Genomic DNA, 25,550 nt, shown 5'->3' with positions numbered 1-25,550 from the left:
CACTTGGTACTTCATTATAGATTGGTGTGTCTCTGCTAAATGTTTTTATTTGGGTTTTCAGAGGTCTGAGTTCTTTTGCATCGTTGCATAGTCCTTGTTGTTCTTCTGTAGGCGTTTCGAATGTGATGAGCCTCTTTGTTAGGACCTCTGTACTGGTAGCAAACCTTGGTGTTCTGCTACTTATTGGGAGTCCACTTGGCCTACTGTTTGTTATCGGCCACATGTTGTGGTTTTACCAGGTCGATGGATACAACTCGGTTCTCCTTTTTACCAGCAAGTGGCGGTAGTACAACTGATCTTGTCCCGTTGACAGACAAGACAGGAACTGCTTTTCTGTAAGAAGGCCCAAATTCCTTCTTTACCGCGATCTTCTCCCTGACTAGATCCCCGACTTTTGGAATCCAGACAGGTCTTGCTGGGACAGGTGGTGATTCTTCAGTGGTTGTTGGCTGTTGTTTCAACTGTATGTTGCTCAGGTCTTTTCTTGTTTTGTTTAAGTCCTGCAAAATAGCCAAACGGTCTTTGACATCAAAGCTTTTTTCTTTAACCACTGAAGTCTGACTGTCGAGGTCAGAGATAATCATTCTAGTTCCAAATAATAATTCGTACGGACTGAATCCCTTCAGAGAATTTCTTGGCAAGTTATTTAGACTACGTTGGACACTTATTAGATGTTTGACCCACCCAGCTCCCGAACCTAATATCCTTTCCATTATAGATTGCTTTCTGCCTTGGTTTTTTCTTTACACCATCCCGTACCCTCAGGAAGGAAGTGAGAAGATTCCCGCTGGACTGTGCTCATTCGGCCATGTTTCCCCCCAGGCTGGTGGGCTTGAGTGAAAACAATGGTCGAACGTAGCATGCTCTTAGCGTATATGCCATTTAGACTCGCAAATCTTTGTATAACAGTCCGGACGTCAGCCGAGTGCTGGTGATCTACATTATAAGTGGAAACTAGCCTGTATATGTTAATCGCAAGCCCTGCTTTTTATTGGTCATATTATCTGCCTTGATACGACGAGGTATTAAACTGTTTCTCTCCCCACTGCGATCTCTGTTGCAGTTTGGGCAGTTTTTTACAAACATGGTGTAATGCAGGCTCATGCCTGGCCACCAGTACCGTGATTGTAATTCTTCCAGAGAATCTTTCAGTTTGAGGTGTCTGAGACCCTCGCCCATGTGTGCGTCTGCGATTAACAAGCTTCTCCTGTCAATGTTTGGAATCACTCTATCCCCCACTCCAGGGATTCGAGCAAAAGGGACGGAGTTTGCATCGATTATGTATGTATAATTGAGTGGATAGTTGATCGGTAACGCTGAGCAGTCGCCTTTTGATGACGTTTTCACCGCCAGCATTGTTTCACCGTCAATGTATTTTAATGTACGCTTTTTTCGATCAACGGGAGCCGGTATAGTGGCTGCCGCTGCGGCTGTTTCAGCCAATGAATTCCCTACAACGTGAACGCCATCACGCTGATGACTCAGTGAGTGTGTCACGTGAGTCTTTGGTAGTTCTTTTTGTAAAAGAGCTATTTGTTCCCAGAGCAATTTCTGCTTTATTGGTGCATCTGTGTCATCTTTGTAACCGTTCTGAATCCATGTCTGCAAATCCTTGTTATATGCTTTGACGCAGTAATATGAATCTGACACTATAAGTGTCGGGAATTCGCGATCCGCATTATCCAGCGCCATTTTTAATGCTATTATTTCAGTTTGTAGTTCTGAATTAGTTTCTACTGAGTGTGATTTTGTTAATAGAGGTCTTAGTTTACCTCCGCGCCACACTTCTTTTGTAATCTCACATGTGGGGTTGTATGCATGTTCTCCCCAAACGGAGGGTTGAGCATGTCCGTCTGTATAAATTACACAGGCGTAATGTCTTAGAGGCAGAATGTCGATTGGCAGAGGATACGTCTTTTCATATTTTAGATTTTTTAATTCTTCTAGTTCTTTAGAAAGTTGTCAACCAGGCTATACTTGATAATTCATATCCTACGTATAAGACCGTTAAATGGGCAATTCTGGATTTTTTAAAGTTGAATTTGTAACCCTCTGCTGCGAACCCAAGTATTATGGTGTTCACTCTTTTCAAGTGAGTATCCAAGTCATCATCTGTTAAGTAAATGTCATCGACATAAGATAACGCTTCATCATCATATAGTTGCAGTAATTCTGTTACTCTCGCTGAGAATACCCCCGGGCTGTTCTTGTACCCCTGGGCTAACCGACAGAATTGCTTTTGAGTGCCATTTACTGAGAATGCAGTTAAATATCTGCTCTCTGTTGCTATGTTTTGACAAAAGAATCCATTGGAGATGTCCAAGGTTGTTTTGTATTTTTTGCGCACTATGTTATTCATTAGTGCAGCACTGTGTGAGTTTTGCACTGCAAAGGTTTTGCAACATGTGTTAAGGTGTCGGTAATCCAAAACTAGACGATATGAATTGTCTGGTTTGGAGACCGGAAACAAAGGATTGTTCATTTGTGAGGTGCAAGTTTCAATCACCCCCTGGTATTCTAGCTGATCTAGTATTTCATTTACCTGTTTTTTAGCTTTTTGCTTAATTGGGTACTGCCTTTGTGCAGTAGGTTGTGATTTTAACTGAATTTTGTGAGGAGGAGAATCCTCATCCCATCCTACATGATTTTTATATAAAGCAGGTGCTAAGGCCACTGCCCACTTTCTAGCAAGTGTGTATTTTTTATGAATCGGGATTTGATTCGAGAAGGCAGGCATAATTACTTCTTCGTCATGAGGGCACTCCCTGACAAACTCTGGTGGCCAGTCTTTTTCAGCTAGAAGGATATCATAGCCCTTGGAGAGGTTATCCCAAAATAGTCCCCTTATTTTCCTAGTCTTATCTCCCTCTATACGTAATGTTATCTCGTATATCTTGTGGGGTTTGCTAACTCTGGTGTCTGCAGTTTCCACTTGAAGATATTCATTCGTGTCCACTGTCTCCAGATGATTCATAAGGACTTTGCGAGCTATGCTCACTTCTGCTGCGCTGTCTAGCATTGTCTGAGCCCACTCTCCGTTTTTCAGTTGTGTCCTCAGTATTCTCGGCATTGTTAACTACCTTGATACTGGCTACCTTCTTTTTTGGAAATTGTAATTTCTTTTTTTGTTGAGCAGGTTCCTTGTCTTTGGACTTGGCGTGCTCTTCTCTTTGTTCTGATCGTCCTCTTCTTTCCGATTTCTGCGAGGAAGTCTGAAAAGATTGAGAGGGACGTGTATCAATGTCTTGATATCTATCAGGTTTTTTAATATTATCCCTATTTCTAAGGTTATATCTTTTCCCAGAGGGGTCACTCTGGGGTGACCTGTGTCTCTGGTTCGGAGATTTCTCCCTTCGCCTTGGAGACCTTCCTCAGGACTGGAATTTCTTTTCTTTTGGATTGGATTGTTTGTTTCCATCCCAGTTCTTTTTTGGTGAATTATTATTAAAAAATATTTTTTTCTGGACTTTGTCAGTTGCGGTTTTACTGGTATTCCACCTAAACTATCTCTACCTAGTTCTTCATAAGATTTTTCTATGATTCTGGCAATTTCAGCTGGTTGGTCTGCTATATCTGTCTCTTTTAACCTCTGGCGGATCGCCACGTTTGCTGCTTCACCTTTTATATTGGCTAGTAATATAGCCGAGACCTGCTTGAAGTCTTTCAGTAATTTCATACCAAGAGTTAAAGCTGGTTCTGGACCGTATTCATCTTGAATTTGTTTTAGCACATCTGGTATTACCGAAATGGATGGAACACCGTGCGTTTTTGTGTAGATTGAAGCAAAGACTGTACCCCAAGTGTCACAGTCCTCTATGTGTGGTGCGATTCCCATTGGGAGACATATAGTCAGAATCCTGTGTTTTTCTAGCGGGGTGGTGTCAGGAAACACCGCCTCTATTTGGGTGATTTTCTGTGCCAACCAGAATGGTATCTGTTCCCGTTTAGCCGGAACTTTACCTAGGCAGGATTGGATGTTCTGTGGTGTGATTTTATTTGTGTTCCCCTGGTGAGGGGTCAGCTGTGGAAGTTTAATCGCTGGCTGAATTGTTGAAGTCCGCATTACATACTGGACTAATTGTCTATGAATTTTTAGTAATTGTTTTAGCTGTATTAACAGCTATCCAGTAGACATTCCTTCGATGTCTGGGTGTGGTGTGTATCCGGCTAAGACCGGCCACGTTGCTCCTGGTCTACCTAAAGGACCGAGCCTTGTAATGTGATTGTTATGTATTAGGGCGCCATCAAATAAGAGCAAATGCTCTTGGAATTTGAGTGGTACTTCCACCTCCTCGAAAGGAGTGTAAATGTCGGGTGGAACCTCTATTTTGTAATAGTGGAAGTACTTTGTTACAGCATTTGCTGCTGGAAAATGTATCCATGTATAGTATACCTCTGTCTGCCGATATTCGTGTGCCTCAATTACGAATATGACTGTGCCACCTCTAGGTGTCAGTCCATTTTCTATAAGTTTTAAGGTTATAGATTTCCTTTTGCTGACCGGAATGAGTATTATATCCGCGTCTGCATCCTTTAGTGCAGTATCTGCTGCTGTTATTTCAGCTGCTAATCTAACTGCCTCTCTTTCTTCATCACTTTCTGACATTTTACTGTCAGGATGGTTATTTTGTTTGTTTGCAGATCAGGTTTCTTATGGAACAAAGATTAGATGCACAATATTTTTGAACAGTGTATCCTTCAACGTTGACTAAACCAAGAACCTTACATAGGAGTTCCCTCCTGCGAGGTTTTGGAGGATATCACCTTTCACCCACTCCAGACGTCTTTGGAGTATTTGGGAAAAGGGGTCTGAGTGAGAAAGCACGACTGAGTTACTCTAAATGTCTTACGTTAGTTTTATCGCCCTTTCCAAACGCGTTGGGCGCCATGTAGTGTAGTTGCTATCTTCCCAATAGGCTCTGCGCATTGGAATAATACCTACAGCAGTAAAGGCCTAGGCCAGACGTTAACTAGGTCTACTACTGTCGATACTAGACTTAAGTTTTGGGTTTGCCAGCGTAGCTCAGAGTTCGCTAGAAACTTTCTCGAATGTTCAGGAAAGAATTAACTCCCCTGATTAGACAAGAAGGGATTTAGTTTCTGACAACCATAGAACATGACAACTTTGCTCTCCCCTAATCAAGAGTGTATCTCCAGAGTCGTGTGAGCACAAGGCAATTATTTTACTCAGTCAGTACGTGCATTCTTAGTCTCATCAGATTGTAGAGAAAAGGAAGAGACGGGCGTGTTCAATAAAAAGGTGTTATTTATTGATCAGTCTCTTTTCTCGTACAAGAGAAATGGATCGATATTATTGCAATACTTATAGTTAAGTAAAGTGCATACATTAAAAGCAATAGTATAAAATAATACTGTAAAAACATTGATATGGTTTCTGAGCCATATGATGTTTAAAATGATTAAAATATATTTACATACACATATACATTTGACTAAACGTACTCAACTGGTGTTTCTAAATACGCCTACCCCGTGTACCTGACCTAAGTCTAATGCGTGGGCGGGAATAGAAAGTTACAGTTTAAGTTAAGTTTGTTTTTGCCAAGTGAATAACTAAAGAATTCTCTGTGAGGGGTTATTCAGTTCTGTACCTGGAAGTTAGGATGAATGAGGAATGGTATCTCTTTCTCTGCTCTCGATATTCCAGGCTGCCTGCGAGGGCTGCCCGAAAGCGCCGGTGCTGGATTCTCGGCAGGAGAAAGCAGCGCGTCTCTCAGCGCGTCAGGAAGGCGGGGCTGCTGCCAGCGGGGTCTGCTCTGCTTCTGGGCTTCGGCAAGTATGGCTGCTCCGTCTCGTCACCACGCGTGTGTTTGCATAGGGCAAGATCGGCAATATTTATACCTTAAAGGTGCCGAGATTGACGTAAGGATGGACATAGATACGTCAATAAAGATGTCATACGACTTGCTCGTTAGCACATTCTTTTACTGAAGTTCTCTGTGAAATCAAAACAATGGCCGCACGGATTTTCCAGGTTGTCATAGGTTTGATTTGTTATGAGAACGTCGTATGCCTTATCAGGGGCTGGAGGAATGTCGCTTGTCTAATTAGATCTCAAGCGTTATGACCTAATCAGATAACACGTTCCTGTGCCGTAGTGTGACTGCGTCAGATAACGGTATCTGCATCATGGGGGCTTTTCTTGCCTCATGGGCTGACTGTTAGTTAACTTGATAGTTAGTTTAACCAGAATAGGGTCAGGAATAGGGGGATCGATTCAGAACCTATAGGAATACATGACAGATCCAAGGGGATCCTGCAACGCCAGGACCGAAGTCGGCGGCAGCGCCGAGGCCAAAGCTGCCGGCAGCATAGGGCAAGGACCCCCAGTCGGGTCGGCGGGGACCGAAGGCGCACCGGCGGGGGCAGGCGGCCCAAAAAGGGCAGCCATGGCTGCAAGAAAGTCTTGCACCTGGGCCGGAGTCGTTCCCGGACCTGGAAAGGGAGGGTAGGCCAGGGTCGACTGCACAGGCTCAATCTGAGCCACGGGGCGGTACCGCCCGCACCCTCAGCCGGCTCGCGAGACCAGCGAGGTAAGTCAGAGAGCGATGACGCTTCTTCGAGTGCCTCGACTTACCTGACCCCGAGTGCGAGGACTTGGAACCGGAGGAATGTTGATTGCCGGGCTTCCATCAACTTTCTGGACTGCTCCTGCAAAGGTTTCAGCGCCATGGCCCGCCAGTCGGAGCACGACCTGGGGTCATGGTCACGTCCTAGGGGTTCGATCATCTACATCATGCGGCGACAGGCTCCGACGGACTTAAAACCGGGCATCCCTACTCGGCACCAAGAGTCTATAGAGTCGAAAAATTGAGACAAAAAATCAGTTAAAAAGTAACTGGTGTACTTGCTCTTCCCTAATCTGCTGCGCATGCTGGCGCGGAAAAAGAAACTGACATCAGCGCCCGAGGGCCGCGTCTAAGTAGCTGCCGCAACGTCTTCCTGGCAACAATGACGGACGCGGAGCTGCACGATGCCACCTTCCGATGCGCAGGGGTACTGCTGACAAAAACTTTCTGGATCCAATCTGACGCCTGGGGGTAATTCTAAGGTAGGGATTCTATCTTTATTGTGTTTCTTTCAGATTTTGAAATCTATGGCACAATATCCTGGGGGGTGTGACTCAGTTGTATGAATTTTTAATAGTATTTGGTTTCTTTTTTTTGCTCTGAATTTTATGGGAGAGTTAAGCCGAATAAACTCTTTGATGTAAAATGTGTCCAAAGCCTTAGCCATGACTGCATCTAACCGCCTGTTAAGGTGCAGAGCTACATTCTCTGGTATCAGTCTTTGATCCTCCAGGCACCTGCCTGGCCACTGATTCAAACCCCCCGCCCCCCACCCCCAAATATAGGAACTCCTGAGGGAGGGAACCCAGGGCCTGGATGCACATAGGGTCTGTTCATTGCTGAAGGCCTATCTATGGCAGAAATATTGAGATAGTGGCAGGTGGGGGGTAGGGAGGAGAGAGAAAGTAAGAGAGAAAGTGAGTGAGTGAGAGAAAAAGAGAGAGAGAGGGAGAGAGAGAAAAAGAGAGAGCGAGCGAGCGAGTGAGCGAGAGTGAGAGTGAGAGTGAGAGTGAGAGCGAGAGCGAGAGCGAGAGTGAGAGTGAGAGTGAGAGTGAGAGTGAGAGAGAGAGAGAGAGAGAGAATGTGTATGGCTCGCTCTCTCTTACCAAATGGCAAAGCTAGGACTAAAGAGCCTTTTGAAGTTTATTGTGACAGCACCAGGGTACCAACAATTTGGAGCATAAGAAGTCAGGACATAAGATTTAATTATGCTACTCTGAATTTTGTCAGAATACAAATGTAGTCTTCAACAGTAAAACTTTCAAAATTGTATTTTAAGCATAATGCTGCCTATACGTATGATAGAGTTTAGCTTGGACAGAGACCTTTAATTACTTTGATTTTACATTACACGGTTTTCACCCTTCTAGTACACACAAATAACTGGTCTAGTAGAGTTGCTGATCAGGTATGACCTTTTAATTTGTGTCTACCAAGATATAATATATTACTCTTCAATTACCTGAAAGTGTTAATACAAGAATGTGCCATGAAATATTCCTACAAATGTAAACCATACACACAACCTACCGATTTGTCTAGCAGCATTGGGTCAACATCAGCCAAACTTGTGCCAACTTTTGCCCGTTCACGTAGAATTCCACTGGCTAAATCCTCTGCTCTCAAGTTCATTGGTAGACATCTGTCATTAAATAGAACTGCATACAGTTAGTTTATGCACCAAAATATTTGAGGGTTTTTAAGTAAGCTAAGACAAACTTGCGCACACAGAACGATTCCTTGTTAGTACATTTTGCAATCAATTACATTCAGATTTCAGAACCTATCCCTTTCCTCTGGTCTCTCCTCTTAAAAGCCAACAGATAACTATCTGTGGTCAACCTTAAATCATTACTTCCCTGACAATCATCTTCTCACACTGTAGTACAGGCTTCACTTTCTGACTTAATTATACAATGTTGAGAGATTTCGAAGAGACAGACAGTGATAGAGATTTCGTAGATACAGTTCAAGACAATAGTACATAAGGAAACTATGTTTTAATCACAAATAACGTTGGTAAAGTACATGCAAGTAGATTTCATTTTGGAAAAGTTTGCATAATTAGGTCTGTGGGATGGGGAAGGCAATACAGTAGATCCCAAATCTTGTGCTCTCAATTTAATTTCCATTAGGTAGACTGAACAAAAACTACCAAACAGAAGCACAATCACAACAAATGGCCTATGAAACCCTCATTAAAAAATATAGACATTCACAAGAAGAATGATATTCAGAGTCCAGCTACAACAATTCAAGTTCAACATTTGATACTGTTTCAAGTCTGAAATATTCTCACTGAAATATTAATACAATGCTTGACGCCACTTCTCAGCAAATATCACAGCGAATAGATTTTGCACACTAAATTCACCAGCATATGTGTGCGTGCCAAATATGGCATCATTCTACCCAGCATTTGTTTTAGTTACTAGTTGGAGTAACAAAGTGGAACAAGATGTTTTTTGACACCCACTCATCTATAACTCCGCTACTGCCAATATGTGTATCTTTCTTGAACTGCACTAAAGTAACTTACAATGAACACAATACATTCACAAAAAAATCATGTAATTACCTGTTTCTTGCTCTTGTCATGCTTTTAGATTTCCTCCTTTCAAATCTTTCTTCATCTGAAGAAGACGTTGTATCACTGCTATGAATGGCATGCTTCTTTCTTCTATTAAAAAACATACATTACATAAATCAAATGACATGCTTAAATTTCAATAAATAAATGTTTCAAAGTAAAGAATGCAGACTTGTATAAACACAATAGAAGCTTAACCCTGTCTCAATACATGGTTAAACCATAGTCATTCATGGATGACCATGTACAAATAAGGGACATATGCTGTCTGCCAATCAGCACAACAGAGCAATGTCCATCAATAATAATAAGGAAAATGTTACTAGTCCAGTAAGCATCTATTCTTGGCATGTTGAGCTCTAGATTCACATGCTTTGCATACTCATGCCATCTAGTGTTGGGTCTGGATGTTTGCAAGTTGTTTTTCTTTGAAGAGGTCTTTCCAAACACAAGGTAGGTGACTCCTCTTTTCAGTGATATTGCACATGGGCCTGGGCTCCATTGTTAGACTGTTTTCCCGCAGAAGGTGAGAATGGAGTTAGTAAAGGTAGAATAGAGATGTCCATGCGTATGTATATAAGAGAAGATAAAACTGCAACCGGTATAGGTAACCAGGGAGGAGGGTGGGCGCATGTGAATCTACAGCTCTACATGCCAAGAACAGATGCTTACTAGGTAAGTAACATTTTCCATTAGAGGCATGAGAGCTGTAGATCACATGCTTTGCATAGACTATACAACAGTATTCTCTCAAAGCGGTAGCTAACCTATAGCAGTTGCAGTTGTTTGAAAAAGTGTTTTAAGTACTGCCTGGCCTACATTAGCTTGTTGCCTCGCTAACACATCTAACACAATAGTGTTTGGTGAATGTGTGCGGTGTAGACCATGTCCCTGCCTAACAGATGTCAGCTAAGGGAATATTCCCTAAGAAGGCCATAGTAGCCTCTATTTTGAATGTGGAATGTGCTCTGGGGGGTATTGTCAAGATTCTTTTCGCTTTCACATAACATTTGGATACTTTCACGATCCATCTTGCAATGCCTGATTTAGAGAAGGGATTGCCTTTGTGTGGTGGCAAAAAAGCAACAAAAAGCAGTTTTGTTTTACGAAAAGATTTTGTTCTTTGTACATAATATAGTAGAGCTCTTCTAACATCTAGTGTTGTAGCTCCCGTTCTGCTACAGAATCAGATTGAGGAATGAACACAGGTAGCTCAACAGATTGATGTGAAAAGCAGAAACCACTTTAGGTAGAAATTTGGAATTGCACTGCAAAAAGGTTTCAGCACTCTTGTGCATACATATTACTTTATCAAATTATAGTCAACAAATTATCAGCACAATAAAGAAGAATTGCCCAACTCCTGTGGTATGTATTTTGAAATGCAGTTTTCACTTTATTTTTTCATCAATGGATTCACTCCACAGTTCCATAAAGCATAGCCAACGCGTTTCGTCTACTGAGAGACTTCTTCAGGGCTTGAATGTATGGCGACAAAAGTGTTGCATCACATCAAAAGTTTTTCGAACATTACATTTTAACCTGAGTGACGAGCGGTTATCAGGCTGCTAAGCAATTGTGAAACAATAAAGCAACAATCTTTTTGGGGATAGGAACGCTACGAGATGTGATGCAACACTTTTGTCGCCATACATTCAAGCCCTGAAGAAGTCTCTCAGTAGACGAAACGCGTTGGCTATGCTTTATGGAACTGTGGAGTGAATCCATTGATGAAAAAATAAAGTGAAAACTGCATTTGAAAATACATACCACAGGAGTTGGACAATTCTTTATTGTGCTGAAAATTTGTGGACTATAATATGATAAAGTAATATGTATGCCCAAGAGTGCTGAAACCTTTTTGCAGTACAATTTGTTGTGGGACTTTGTTCCACATTGTGGGGAGTGTAGAGTGAAGTACTCCCTGATTTCGTGTTATGTTATGTTATGTTACTTCTAAAGCGCAGCATTCATCCTAAGCAGGATATCACGGTGCTGAGATTGTTGGTGTCTGCAGTGGGCCAGTACATGAGTCTAGAGGAATTAGTCGGATTTGGGGAAAAGTATGGTTTTCAGTTTTTTTCTGAACTTGAGGTGGCAGTCCGGAAGCCTGAGATCAGTGGGCAAGTCATTCCAAATGGTAGCTGCCAGATGGGAAAAGGCACGCCCACCCATTCTGGCTCTCTTTACTCGATTGGTGGAAGCTTTTGCTGTAGATTGTGAGCGAAGATTCCGATTAGGTGCATAGAAATTGATCCTGTTTTTTAGGATGTTGGGGCCGGTGTTATGCAATGTCCTATGTGTAATGCATAACATTTTGATCTCTGCCTCATTGGGAGCCAATGTAGGGCTCTCAGACAGCTCTTGGCTGAGTCGTACTTTTTCCTATTGCAGATTGCCTAAGCTGCCGCATTCTGAACTAGCTGTAGTTTTGTGAATAAGTAGTCTGCCATGCCTACAAATAGGGCATTCCCGTAGTCCAGCCTGCTTATCAGTAGTGACTGGACTAGTATTTCTCTGCATTCAGCGGGAATCAATGGGAAGACTCTTTTTAGCATTTTTAGTAGTGCGAAACTTTTGCCGCATATTGTTATGACATGGTTTTTCATGGACAGGGTGTTATCAATGAGGATTCCTAAGTTCCTTGCAGTTGGTGTTGGCTTGGGCGGTGTGCCTAGAGCGGCAGGCCACCAGGTGTTGTCCCAGAGATGTTGAGATCCGCCGAACAAGAGAATTTCCGATTTGTCAGCATTTAGCTTCAAACAATGACTATACATCCAGTTGGACAATTCGGTGAGGCAGTTAAGCAGCCTGCTTTTCGGGATCTCCTCGCCGTTTAATGCTACCATTAATTGTGTATCATCTGCGTATGAGCAGATGTTGATGCCCCACTTTTTACCGATGGTTGCCAAGGATGATACATATACATTGAATAATGTCGGACTTAGAGAGGCCCCCTGTGGGACCCCATATTTAATTTTCCTGGGGGTGGACGAGAAGTTGCCTTAACGTACAGATTGTGATCTGTCAGACAGGAAGGATTCAAGCCAACCTAAAGCTGTTGCCTGTATCCCTTTCGCGGCCAGAGTTTCTAGTAGGAGGTTATGGGGCACGGTATCAAACGCCGCTGAAAGGTCTAACAGTATAAGGGCAACCGTTTTGCCCTGATCAACTTGTATTCTGATGTCATCCAGCACTGCCAAGTGTGTTGTCTCGGTGCTGTTGTTGGCCCTAAAGCCTGTCTGGGAGACATCCAACAGATTGTTGGTCTCCAAGAAGCTTGACAGCTGTTTATTTACCAGTTTTTCTAGGACTTTTGATAAATATGGTAGCTGTGAGATAGGTCGATAGTTGGCAGGGTTGTTAATGTCTGCACCAGCTTTTTTCACTAGTGGGGTGACCACTGCACTCTTCCAGGTAGTTGGGAATTCTGCTAGGTTGAGTGCTTGTGTCACTGCCGGGCAGATTACAGGAGTTAGGTGTGAAAAAATATGATGTGGGCATGGGTCCAGCGGGGAGCCTAATTTAATCTCCAACATAACCTTGCTCACTTCCTCCTCAGAAAAAGGGCCAAAAGTGGAGCAACGTATCAGCGGAGTGGGGTGTATGTGACGCTTAGTTAGTTAGCACCAGGCCATCAATGGAGAAGGAGGTGTAAATTTTTTCTATTTTCTCATAGAAGAAGTCACTTATTTTGTCACATCCTTCTTGTGAGGGGGTCAGGTTTAACATAAGGCTTGTAGGACTGCAGAGTTCCTTAACTATTTTAAAAAGCTCTTTGGATGAGTTTTTGTTATCTGATATTCGACGTGTAAAATAATCTTTTTTTGCTTTCCTGATGGCTGCGTTATAGATCTTGAGTTCCCTTTTATAGGTGAGTCTATCATCAGGAGTTTTAGTTAGTCTCCATTTGTGTTCCAGTGTTGTGCATTTTCTCTTTAGGATCTTTAGATCCGGGCCATACCATTTTTCTGACAGCGTTCTACTGAGTTTATGGTTAGCGCATGGCGTTGAACAGTGTTCCAGTGCATTCATGATGTTGTTTTGCAACTGGTGTATTTCATAATCAATGGAGGATCCGGCGATATTTTTGTGGTCAAAATGCTGTTGGAATTTCTCTACAGAGAACTTCTTCCAGCTCCTAGTTGTTGCCGGGGCCTGAACTAGCGATCTCATGTTTTTTATGGCTACATTTATGGTGAATTCAATCTTATAATGGTCAGTCCATGTCAGTGGTTTTATGTCTTTGATGTTGGTGGTTCCTATGTTAGTGAAAATAAGGTCCAGCATATGTCCTGCTCTGTGTGTAGGTAGTTCAATTTTCTGTGTCAGTTGCAGTATTTTCATATCGTCTGCTAAGTGTTTGGCTAATGGGTTGTTGTTATTATCATAATGTACATTGAAGTCACCTAGGATTATAACATTTTTATTTTTGAGACAGACAGGAAGAACTTGTGAGAGGAGCTGGGTGCTGAATTCTGCCGTGCTTCCCGGGGGATTGTAGATGATTGTGCCGCCGAGTAATGCATTAGTGTTGATAGTAACTGAAAATGCCAGGGCTTCGTGTTTGCCAACTTGTGTGGTTGCTTCTTGACGACAGGTAGAGGTTTCTTTAAATAGTATGGCCACCCCCCCTCCCCTCTTGTTAGATCTATTCAGGATTAAAATCTTATACCCCGAAGGGAGTGCCGTTGCAATATCCGGGGTACTGTGATTATCAAGCCAAGTCTCGGTAAGGAAAGCTAGATCTGGTTTGGTTTTGTTTAAGGTGTCCCATATTTCGATAGCGTGTTTGGGAAGAGATCGCGTATTGAGATAAATACAGTTGATATCGAGGTTTGAGGGGCCCATGGTGTTTAAAGGTCCCACTTTGGCACATAGAGCATATCCATGTGGAGATTTTGTATTGAGTTTCTTAAGGTCACCACTGGAATATGTAACTCTTGGTGTGTCAGATGAATCGATGGAACGTAGGGCAGGGGTCATGACCCCTGGTCCCGGCCAGGCGCAGACGGGCTTGCCTTTGGCGCGAGCCGGTGAGGGCAAGAGGGCAGTTGAACCGATTTACACAGGTCAGTGCCCGCAGGTAACAAGAATTAGCCAAATATTAAAAACAGGGTGAGTGTCACCAAATACGATCTCGTAGTGCAAATTAAAAAGTCACTAGCAAGCGTTTCGCGCAAGGTCCCGGCTTTCCGCCTCAAGACCACACTCTTCACACACACCGTACACACCTTTTTGTTCCTTTAAGACACAATTCAATTTGTTGTGTGCTGTTCTAAGTAGCCTCTGCCCTCTGTTTGTGTGTTTAGAAATTTGGAATTGGTTCGAAGAAACACCTGGTCTGTGTGAAGTTGAAAAAAGGCTGTTGGATCGTTAGGGCCTGGAGTTCGCCAACTTTCCTTAGGGAAGTGATTGTAATAAGAAAAACAACCTATGAGAGGAACTGTATTTGACACCTGTGCATTGGTTCAAAAGGTGGACCCATTAGCCTTGTAAGGACTATGTTTAAATTCCATACTGGTGCAGGTTGAACTCTTGGTGGTATTACTCTTTTTAGTATTTCCATAAAGGCTTTAATCACTGGCACTCTGAATAGAGATAAGTGTTGTCTATTTTGTAAGTATGCAGCTACTGCTGCTAAATGCAATCTAATGGACGTATAAGCTAAACCAGATTGCTGCAAGTATAAAAGATAACATATGATGTTTTGCACTGAAGCATCAAGGGGATTGATATTGTTACTGCTACAGTATATAACAAAACGTTTCCACTTTGCTGAATAACACGCTCTAGTAGTGATCTTCTACCTCCTTTAGGATGTTCATATAGTCTGGTGGTAATTGTAAATAACCAAACTATGACTTCAGGAGCCAAATCGCCAGGTTGAGTTCCTTGCGATTTGGATGCCTGATTTCTCAATGGCTCTGAGTGAGGAGACTGGAGTTGGGATGGTGTGAAACTACTGAGAGTTCTAACAGGGTGGTGAACCAAGGTTGACGTACCTATGTGGGAGCTATGACAATGAGTTTGACGGATGATTGTCTGAGCTTGCGAACTACCAGGTGAATGAGTGGAAGAGGTGGAAAAGCGTTAGCAAATATCCCTGACCATCCATCGGGTATTAGCTTTGGAGAGCGGGTGTGGGAACCTGGAGGCGAAGCTTAGGCGCTTTGATCTGTGGCGAACAGCTCTATGTGAGGAAACCCCCATTCCTGAAAGTAGGGAAAAAGGATTTGGGGATGAAGTTCCCACTCATGGATTTGCTGCCTCGGTCTGCTGAGAAGTCTGCAATTTAATGGTTTACTCCTGGAAGGTGTTCTGATAGGAGATGCATTTTGTGATGTATGGCCCATTTCAAAATGGCTTTTGCTAGGCGTGACAGTTGGAGAGAGTGTCCCCCCCCCCTGTTTTTGTATGTAATGCATAGCTGTCATGTTGTCTGTGCAGACTAGGACGGTTTTGCCTATTAGGTGACTTTGAGCGCTAGAAACACTGCCAGTAACTCTAGGTGATTGATATGAAGGCTCCTGTACTTTAGAGTCCATAATCCTTGGATTGTGTGACTTTGTAGGTGAGCGCCCCAACCAGTGAGCGATGCGTCTGCAGTGAGCGATGCGTCTGCTGTTAGCATGGTCTGTGGAGCAAGGTCGAGAAAGGGCCGCCCTTTGGATTAATTTTGAGGGTTCCAACACTGCAGAGAGGGCAGTCTACCAACACTAGATCGGTTAATCGACCTTGTACTGGTGCCACTGACTTGCTAAGCATTCTTGAAGGGGGCGCATGTGAAGTCTTGCGTGGGGAACAATTGTAATACAAGACGCCATCATGCCTAACAGTTGCATAAAGACTCTTGCTGGCAATGATTAGTTGGCCTGAAATTGAGTGAGAAGGGACTGAATACTGTGAATCCTGGCTTTATTGGGAGAGGTTAGAGCTTTGAGAGCATCTATTGTGGCTCCCAGACAAGTTTGCGTTTTGGAAGGCTGTAGATGAGACTGCAACACACTCACTGCAAACCCTAGTTGGTGAAGTAAGTGAATAGTGGTTTGAGTATGTTGGAGACACATTTGGTAAGTACTGGCTTTGATGAGCCAGTCGTCCAGGTATGGGAAGACATGGATGTGTTGTCTTCTCAGATGGGTTGAGACTACTCTAAGGCATTTGGTAAATACCCTGGGAGTAGTGGTGGCTCTAAACTGTAGCACTTTGAATTGGTAATGGTGACCCACTATGATGAATCTGAGGTATTTGGGATGAGCGGGATCAATTGGAATATGGAAATATTAAGTCTAGAGTAGACAAAATCGTCCGGCTGTAAAAGCGGGAGCACTTGTTGAAGTGTTACCATGTGGAAATGCTCTGATAGTATGTGGAGGTTTAGTTCTCGAAGATCCAGAATAGGTCTCAAGGGGCCGTCCTTTTTGGGAATGAGAAAGTACAGGGAGTACACACCTGTCCCTTGATATTGTAACGCCATATGTTCTATGGCTCCTTTGGAGAGGAGAGACTGTACTTCTTGCTGAAGTAGATGTAAATGTTATGGTAACATTTTGTGAAACGTGGTGGTATGTTTGGAGGATTGTTGGTAAGCTTTAGGCAATAACCATGTTGGATAATTCCCAACACCCATTTGTTTGTGGTGATAGATTGCCAAATGGGGAGGAATTGTAGAAGATGTCCCCCAACAGGTGTTAGATGCTTGGGGGAAGTGTAGGCAAGTCACTGCTTGTTGGGGGAGGGGTAATTACACTGTGTGGAACCCTTGCCAGGATCTTTGTTGTTGTTACCTCTATATCGTCGTCTAAAGAAATCCCTTGTAGAGGAAGATTGATTGTTGCTTTTGTAAGAGGTGGCAGAATTGTCCGAGGACATGGTCTTGGACCCCCCACGGTAGAAGGAGCAACAAAAGGAGTGCCAATTAGAAGAAGACTGCAGAGCTCCCATAGACTTGGTTACCTTGTCAAAAGGAGTATTTAAAATAGACTGTTGTACTTCTGGTTTCAAACCAGAAATCCTCAACCATGCATGTCTTCTTAATAACACACTAGTGTTAGTCTCTCTAGCTGCAGTGTCTGCAGCATCTAAAGCGCATCTTATTGAGGAATTAGATAAGAGTTTCCCTTCCTGGACTAAATCTTGGGCTTATGTTTTGTATTCATCTGGGAAGTGTAGTAGCAACTGCTCCATCTTGTCCCAGTATGCCCGATCATATCTGGCTAGCAGGGCCTGAGTGTCGGCAATACTCCAATGATTTGCTGCTTGAGCACCTAGTCGTTTACCATTGGCATCTAATAGTTTTGGTTCTTTGTCTGGAGGGGGAGCATCACCTGAAGTCTGGTAGTCTCTAATGCTCCTTAACAGGCCAATTCACAAAGAGTCTAGTGATTGCCGACCTTTAATAAGGACTGGATCTGAGAGAGCAGGTTTATATTTTTTATCAATCCTGGGGGTGAGAATGAGAGCCTGCACAGGATCTTTAAAGATGTGATCAACATGTCTCATCATGTCTTTCAGCATAGGCAGTGTGTGTCTAGCCCTAAGGGTGGTGCTGTCAGTTTCAAAACTGGAAATCTTCCACAAAAGATTCCTTGTGTAACTGCACCCCATGATATTCTGCAGCTCTAGCAAGTAATTTTAGATGTCCTACATTGTTGTCAGGAGGGGAAGGCTTTGCAAGGTAAAGATCTGAGTGATTAGCTGTAGGCGAATCTCTGTGATAATCCTTCCAGGGACCTACCGGTACAATATTGTCCCCCCATCCCCATCATCATCAATAACAGGTGGTGGTGGAGAGTTAGTTGGTGTAATTAGTACATGACGCAAAGGGGTAAATGTAGGGGAACGTGGTAGAAGAGGAGGGAGAGGGTTAGTACCTACATTCTTCCTCTTAAAAGGAATATAGGTTCTTCTTCTGACTCAGGTTTGCGTTTCTAAGGTAACTTAGTAAGAACACAATTTATGTAGAGTTCCTTTTGTTTTGTGTCCGATTTGGGTGTTGGGGCGCCGAAAATCGGATCCAACCGCTTCGGAGGCAAAGTTTTAGGTTTTGGCGCCAGGGTGGAATCACTTTTGGGCACCAAAGGTTTTAGTGTCGAAGGAGGCTTTGTCTTCGGCGTCAAGGATTCCAGCTCCGAAGCGGTTTTCAGCTTTGAGCCTGAAGGTTTCGGCTCGGTGCCAGTCTTTGGACGACTTGATCCCGAGCCGGAAGGCTTAGAGATGTGTTTTGGTACTGAGCCTGAGGGTAGGGTGTAGAAAACATCTTGTTGGTGTCTACCGTGGCCTGAAGTCGGGGTGGGACCAAAGCCTTTTGTCTCGGCTGCGTTGGATTTTGGGTTATGGGATGTTCAGTACTCACAGTATATTGACCTTGTGGCAAGTCTTCTTCTGACTCGGAGTCCGATTCCGGGATGGAGACAAGTTTCTCTTGTTCTTCCTCAGCCCCTTGTGTGTTAAATTCTTTCTCGGATCCATCACCGAAGATGTCCGGCGTGTATTCAACATTTTGACTCTTTCTCGTGACGTCGAACCAAACGATCACGGGGCGTTTTTTTTAGATCGGAATGATTTGTAGGCATCGCAGTCTTCTTCGTTGTGCTCCGTTGACAAGCATAAGTTGCACACTTCGTGCAAGTCGGTGCGCATATACTTGGCACGAGGGCAGAATTTAAACGGATCTGCTCCCTCAACGCGCTAGAAACAATACTGATGCGGGTAGAGCGGATTGCACAACGAGAGGTACCCAAAGAAATGGTTTTGAAGCGGAGCACAGCAATACACGTCCGAACCCGGTGGCGTAAAAAAACAATCTAACAATGGAGTTGATGCCCATGCACAATATCACCGAAAGGCGGAGTCACCTAACTCATGACAGGAAAGACTTCTTCGAAGAAAAACTTGCAAATATCCGGACCCAACAGTAGATGGCAGGAGTATGCAAAGCATGTGATTTACAGCGCACATGCCTCGAACACAATATTTTGTTCGATCTTCATAATGCACACTTCTTCCATTTCTTAGTTATGTAAATAACAGATGTCACAATCATCCAATTAATGATGCTCAAAATGCCACCATTATTAGAAAAACCTGAGCTTCCTGTCACCACATTTGTCAGTGACAAACTTTCAGCTCTCCGAGCCATCTTCAGCTCATAAGACCAGCCAAAAAAATTTAAATCAGGGGTCTTCAAACTTTTCTGTAATTGAGAGGAACGTCTGATCAATGAAAATAGTCCTGAGCTTCTAATGACTTTCAACACTGTTGCAGAGGTGGTCACAAAAGTGATAACCAAGATGTATGTCACTATATCAAGTGACAAATACTGTGAGCCAAAATGTCATATCCAGAGTACTGATTGTATAATATCATAAAGGTACTTATACATAGACAATCATAGGTTTGCTATTCTTAGCTCCGTTTCTAAGTAACAAACACACACACACACATCCCCGCCCCCCTAGGTAACAGCAAGGAAGGACAACGCAATGTGGTGATTTCATCTGCTTTTATTGTCGGTTGTTCAACGCGTTTCGCCTGTACCAGCAGGCTTGTTCACGAATAAAGTTTACAATACAAAACACCATTATTAAATCCCATGCGAGTGACATAGGTCACGTGAAACTACACAACACATAGAAAAACTATGATTCTGTCTTTTAGTTCTATCTGTCTATTGCTCTGCGTACACCATAAAAATTATTACCAAAACTGAATAGTCCATATTCTCAGCATGTGTTTAAAAACAAGTAGAGATTAATAATTTCATCTCATAATACATTTTTCCTGTTAATCACAGCAGTAAAGGATTTTTCAAAGACGCCATTTCCTCGGTTGTTTTTAACCAATCCCAGAATTAAGCCCAAGTGGGCTGAAACAGCATGCAACAAAATTCAGCGATGTCATACAATTTCATAGCATACGTGATATTTAGCCCAAGTGGGCAATATCAAACCAGACTAAATTCTGTGCAGTATAAAGAATAGAAAAGTGCTCACAAAAGTGCCCTAAAACTTACAAATGAAAGAAAAGGGCATATTTTCAGCAATCTATTTACACGCCAAAAGATTAAAGATGATTCTGAATCTAATTATGACACTTAATATGCAGTTCACAGCAACTTGAGTATACAAATCTTCTATATTCAAACCAGCAGGGTTTTTTGAATTCAATTCCACTATGTAACACAATTCTAATTTCCACAATCTGTTTGTTCTATCTCCTCCTCTACTATTAGGAGGGATGGCATCAATACCAAAATAGACTAAACTTTGAATGTCCTTGTTATGGAATCGTTCAAAGTGGCGTGCCACTGGGTATGACCTATCTCCGTTTTTACTCACTCTGAGGTGTTACAGAATACGCTTATGTACAGATAAAATTGTACTACCAACATACTGTAAATTACATGCACATCTTAAAACATATACAGCGTACTCTGTTCTACAGTTAAACTGTCCCTTGATTTTCTTCACTCTTTTCGACAGGCCTGGATTATATGGCGACATTTTTCCCATGTGCACATGTTTTGCACTTTGTGCACTTCACGAAGCCATTGTTGCGTGTTAACCATGACGGATTTACAGTATTCTTTCTTTTGGAAATCGTGTTACTCACTAACATCTGTTTGAAAGACCTAGCCCTGTGAAAGGTTATTAAAGGTTTTTTAGGCACCAATGTTCCAAGTATTGGATCATTCCTGATCACATGTCACAATGTTTCTGACGGGGCCATGCAGTTAATAGTAATCTGTAATCAATCTACACTCATTTTTGGTATTCTGTTTTTCTTTCACTTTGAAAAGGACCTCTTCCCTAGTTTATTTCCTTACTTTTTCCACAGAAGCTTGTAGGCATTTTTCAGTATAAGCCCTCTTTTTAAATCGATTTTTCAATTGCATCATCTCTTTTTCTTTCACTTCAGGTTCACTGCAATTACCTAAAACCCTCAGACACTCTCCATATGGAATACTGTTCACTAGATCGGATGGATGGAAGCTAGCTGCATGAAGCAGTGTATTCCCAGCTGTCTCTTCTCTAAAGAGTTTAGTCTGCCATTTACAGTCTTTGTCGTAGATGGTTAAATCTAAGAAATGAATAGATGTGTCACTGACTGTACTGGCGAATTTAAGGTTAAGACTATTCACCTGAAGCCTAGTGATACATTTGTTCACTGATGTTACAGTGCCTTTCCACACAATAAATAAGTTGTCTATATAACAACTCCAGTGTAGAATGCTGTTCTCCCATTCTACCTGGTACTGCTTCCGGACCACCTGCTCCTCCCACCAGCCCATATGCAAATTAGCATAGCTGGGGGCGAAGCCGGTGCCCATTGCAGTACCACAAGTTTGATGAAACAACAGTTCATCATTAAAGATGAAATAGTTATTTTTTAGACAGGTAGATACCATAGCTAATAGCATCGGAGTATGGGACCACATCTTGATCGGTCTACTACCTAAAAAGTGCCACACCGCATTCAACCCATCTTCATGTTTGATGCTTGTATATAATGTTGTAACATCAATTGTTACTAACAATAGATCTTGTTCCCAGGGTAGATCGTATATCACTTTCAAAAAAGCCCCCGTATCCTGTATGAATGAGGAAAGTAGTTTGACTAGTGGATTCGGGAATGCAACAACAAATTTGGAGGTATTTTCTAATCCACTACTAATGACAGATATAATAGGTCGACCAGGAGGATTTTCAATGTCCTTATATACTTTTGGCAAAAGATAGAAAACAGGTGTCACAGGATTATTGATTTTTAAAAACGTGTACTCATCCAGTGACAACATACCTTGACCATACCAATCACATAATTCTGAGTTATACTGCTGGTGGCTTTGGAATATGGTGTCTGTTGCTAGGCAAACATAACATGATTTATTATTTAGCTGTTTATACGCCTCATTTAGATATTTCTTTTTCTCCCACAACACCATGTTTCCACCCTTGTGAGCATTACAAATTAGACAATTGTCATCTTTCTTCAATTTGGAAATTGAAGCAACTTGTTATTTTTCTTGCTTAGATAATCTTTTATTCACCACACTTGTGCATTTTTCCAAATTTTTTAGATCCTTGATCACCAAGTCGTTGTATACATCGATAGCATCTCTAGCTGATGTTGGAATAAATTGGGAACTTGGTCTGAAAGAAGTTACTTCACTCATCAATTTCAATTCCTTCTTCTGTCGCTATTAGAATTGCTTGGTCATTTATTGTTGCCTCTCCTTGATTGCCTATTATTTCGGTCTCTCTTGCCAATTGTCGCACTCCCACCATCAAATCCATATCGTTGACCTGTAAATCACCAGACGAATTCTCGTTCATTTCAGTATTTATTGTTCCTGTTACAGCATTAAATCTGATTGATCACAAAATGTTTCTTTAATTTCAATAGTCTTGTATATTTGAAAATGTCAATTCTTGTCTGGACATAGTTAAAATCAGCTATTGGCCAGATAACCCTAAGTTCAGTATTTTTTCTTCTTCCGGCGACAACTGCATATTTGTTAAGTTAATAACTGATGTTTCGTTAGTGCTCTCCATTTCATTTTTGGATTGTTCTTCACGGATATCTTTCAATTTTCGTTGCTTGGCCCCTTTGCGCCTCTGGCGCCTTTGTCTCTTCCCCCTGGTGGTTTGGCATAATTTGCTAGAAATCTTGGTCAGAGATTGAATCTTCATTCCTCTTGTAAAAAAACAAACTCTTCAATTACTAAGGGTACTCTATCAATTACTGTGCCGCTCTGTCCTTCATCTGCTGAGGTTTCTATCCGTTCATATACACACACACACATTATATATATATATATATTCATTGTAAGAAATCAAAGGTTACAGGGACGTTATAGTTAGCCTCAGATTTCACTGACACAAAACCAGTGAAACTCTGCAGTTATAGTTACCTGAGCTAACTAGAACTTGAGCCCCTGCAATGCACAGCTTACGACCTCCCATATTACATCTTTGCTCGCAGGCAGGTCGCTCCCCACGCTCCTGCAGTGTTCTGCCAGACTGTGCTTTGCTTGACTAATTTGTTTTTTTCCAGACTATGCTTTGCTTGCCTACATTTGTTTTCCTTCTGTTTTCCTTCTGCTTCTCTTCTGTGCCCGGTTCTCCCTTTGCCCCACCTGCCGTCTCACACCCGTTTTTTCCCGCCGCGGCTTCCCTGGGGCCCGGCCCCCTGCTCTCCTATTCACCACCCCACTCCTGCCTCCCAGCTGCTCCACCCTCCCACCTCTCCTCATATGGAGGCCGCACCTAAGCCAAGCCCGTGTACTCTCCATGCACTCACCGCCAGACGATCACACACCTGCTCCCTGGTCGCCCCGAAGCGCACTCAAGGAGCCATCTCTTGCTGGCACTGCAGCTTCACCAGCATCCAGCCCGCCAACCAACCAAGCACGAAAGAACCCATCTACCTCAGATGCATTCTTCACAACACCAGCTCTGCCCGCAAACACGCCGTTGTACTCTGGGACCTCCTCGACTCAACCACCTCAGATGTCGCCTTCCTGACGGAAACCTGGCTGAAACCCTCCTCGACACCCCTCATCGCCATAGCCATCCCGAAGGCTACAAGATCACCCACAGGGACTGCACCAAAGGAGTAGGAATCACCATCGTCCACAGGAACACCCTCAGAGTCTCGAACAACACCGACGACACCCTCAACACCGCCAAACACCTGCACTTCCAGATCCACACCGACCCCAACACCACCCTCAGAGGAACCCTCATCTACAGACCCCTCCCCCACCCGGACCCCGACCACAGGTCAGCGACTCCATCGCCGACTTAGTCAGCACACACGCCCTCGCCTCCATAGACTACTTCCTACTCGGGGACCTGAACTTCCACCTCGAGAACAACAACGACACCAACTCCACCATCCTGATCGACAACCTAGCCATCCACGAACTCAGACAACTCGTCACAACAACCGCCCACTCCACCGGCCACACGCTCGACCCCATCTTCTCCGCAAGTCCCCACGTCTCCTTCAACCACACCACCGAACTCCATTGGACCGACCATCACTGTATCCACTTCACCTTCCGGAAACCCACCACGCACCACCACACCCAACAGATGCCTCGCCGCTGCTGGAGCAAAGTCACCAAAGAACAGCTAACCACCACCCTCGCCCAGAGCCCACCCTCCATCCCCACCGACCCAGACACCGCCGCCCGCAACCTCAGATGGATCGACGACTGCGCCAACACCCTCGCCCCAGTCAAGAAAACCTCCAACAGCCACACCAGCAAGAAAGCCAGCTGGTTCACTGAAGACCTTCAGGCCTCCAAGCAAACCTGCCGGAAGCTAGAGAAGAACTGGCTCAGAGAACGAACAACGTATAGCTACGCAGCCCACAAGAACGCCACCCGCAGACACCATCACCTCATCAGAACCGCCAGAAGAGCCTCCTTCAAAGACCGCATAGACAACACTCACAACAGCAAAAAGCTCTTCAACATCGTGAAGGAACTCTCCAACCCCAGCTCCAATACCAACGACATCCCACCTTCGCTGGACCTGTGCGACTCACTGGCCACCTTCTTCGATCGCAAGATTGCAGACATCCAAAACAGCTTCAACGTCACGACCGCCCGACAACCACTGAAACCTCCGCCCCCACGACCATCATCCGCACAAACCGCCTGCTCTCCTGGACCAACATTAACGACGACGACACCATCAAGATCATGAATACCATCCACTCCAGATCTCCGTCAGACCCATGCCCTGACCAAGTCTTCAACCAAGCCAGCACCACCATCGCACCCCATCTCCAGAAAGCCATCAACCTTTCCTTCAACACAGCTACCTTCCCGGAGAATTGGAAACACGCCGAGATCAACGCCTTACTCAAGAAACCCAAGGCGGACTCCCAAGGACCTCGAGAACTTCTGGTCCATCTCCCTGCTCCCGTTCCCGGCGAAGGTCATCGAAAAGACAGTCAACAAACAACTGACCCGCTACCTCAAGGACAACAGCATCCTGGACCCGTCCCAGTCCGGGTTCCGCAGGAACCACAGCACTGAAACTGCCCTCATCGCCGCCACCGATGACATCAGGACCCTACTATACAATAGAGAAACTGCAACCCTCATCCTCCTGGACCTATCAGCTGCCTTCTACGCGGTCTGCCACCGCACACTACGCACATGCCTCCACAAAGCCGGCATCCAAGAGAAGGCCCTGGACTGGACCACCTCCTTCCTCTCCGACAGAACACAGAGCGTCCGCCTCCCCCCCTTCTGCTCCAAAGCCACCAAGATCATCTGCGGCGTACCCCAGGGCTCCTCTCTCAGCCCAACGCTGTTCAACATCTACATGACACAGCTCGCCCACGTC

At 43.8% G+C, this 25,550-nt stretch overlaps 1 protein-coding gene across 3 annotated transcripts in view; it reads right to left on the bottom strand.

Annotated features, from left to right (window-relative positions):
* ATAD2B (ATPase family AAA domain containing 2B) overlaps window positions 1–25,550 on the bottom strand; it is a 974,520-nt gene that overhangs the window by 688,318 nt on the left and 260,652 nt on the right. For all 3 annotated transcript variants that reach the window (XM_078647713.1, XM_078647714.1, XM_078647715.1), the window contains exons 9-10: window positions 9,169–9,270; window positions 8,121–8,232 (exon numbers count right to left, since the gene is read on the bottom strand). In XM_078647713.1, the coding sequence (XP_078503839.1) occupies window positions 8,121–8,232; window positions 9,169–9,270 (214 nt within the window). The remainder of the gene's footprint in view (window positions 1–8,120; window positions 8,233–9,168; window positions 9,271–25,550) is intronic.

Source organism: Lissotriton helveticus, chromosome 6, assembly GCF_964261635.1.
Source record: "Lissotriton helveticus chromosome 6, aLisHel1.1, whole genome shotgun sequence".
Classification (NCBI taxonomy): Eukaryota; Metazoa; Chordata; class Amphibia; order Caudata; family Salamandridae; genus Lissotriton; species Lissotriton helveticus.
The sequence above is the reverse complement of the archived record's forward strand: the minus strand, read 5'-3'. Positions and strand labels throughout refer to the sequence as shown.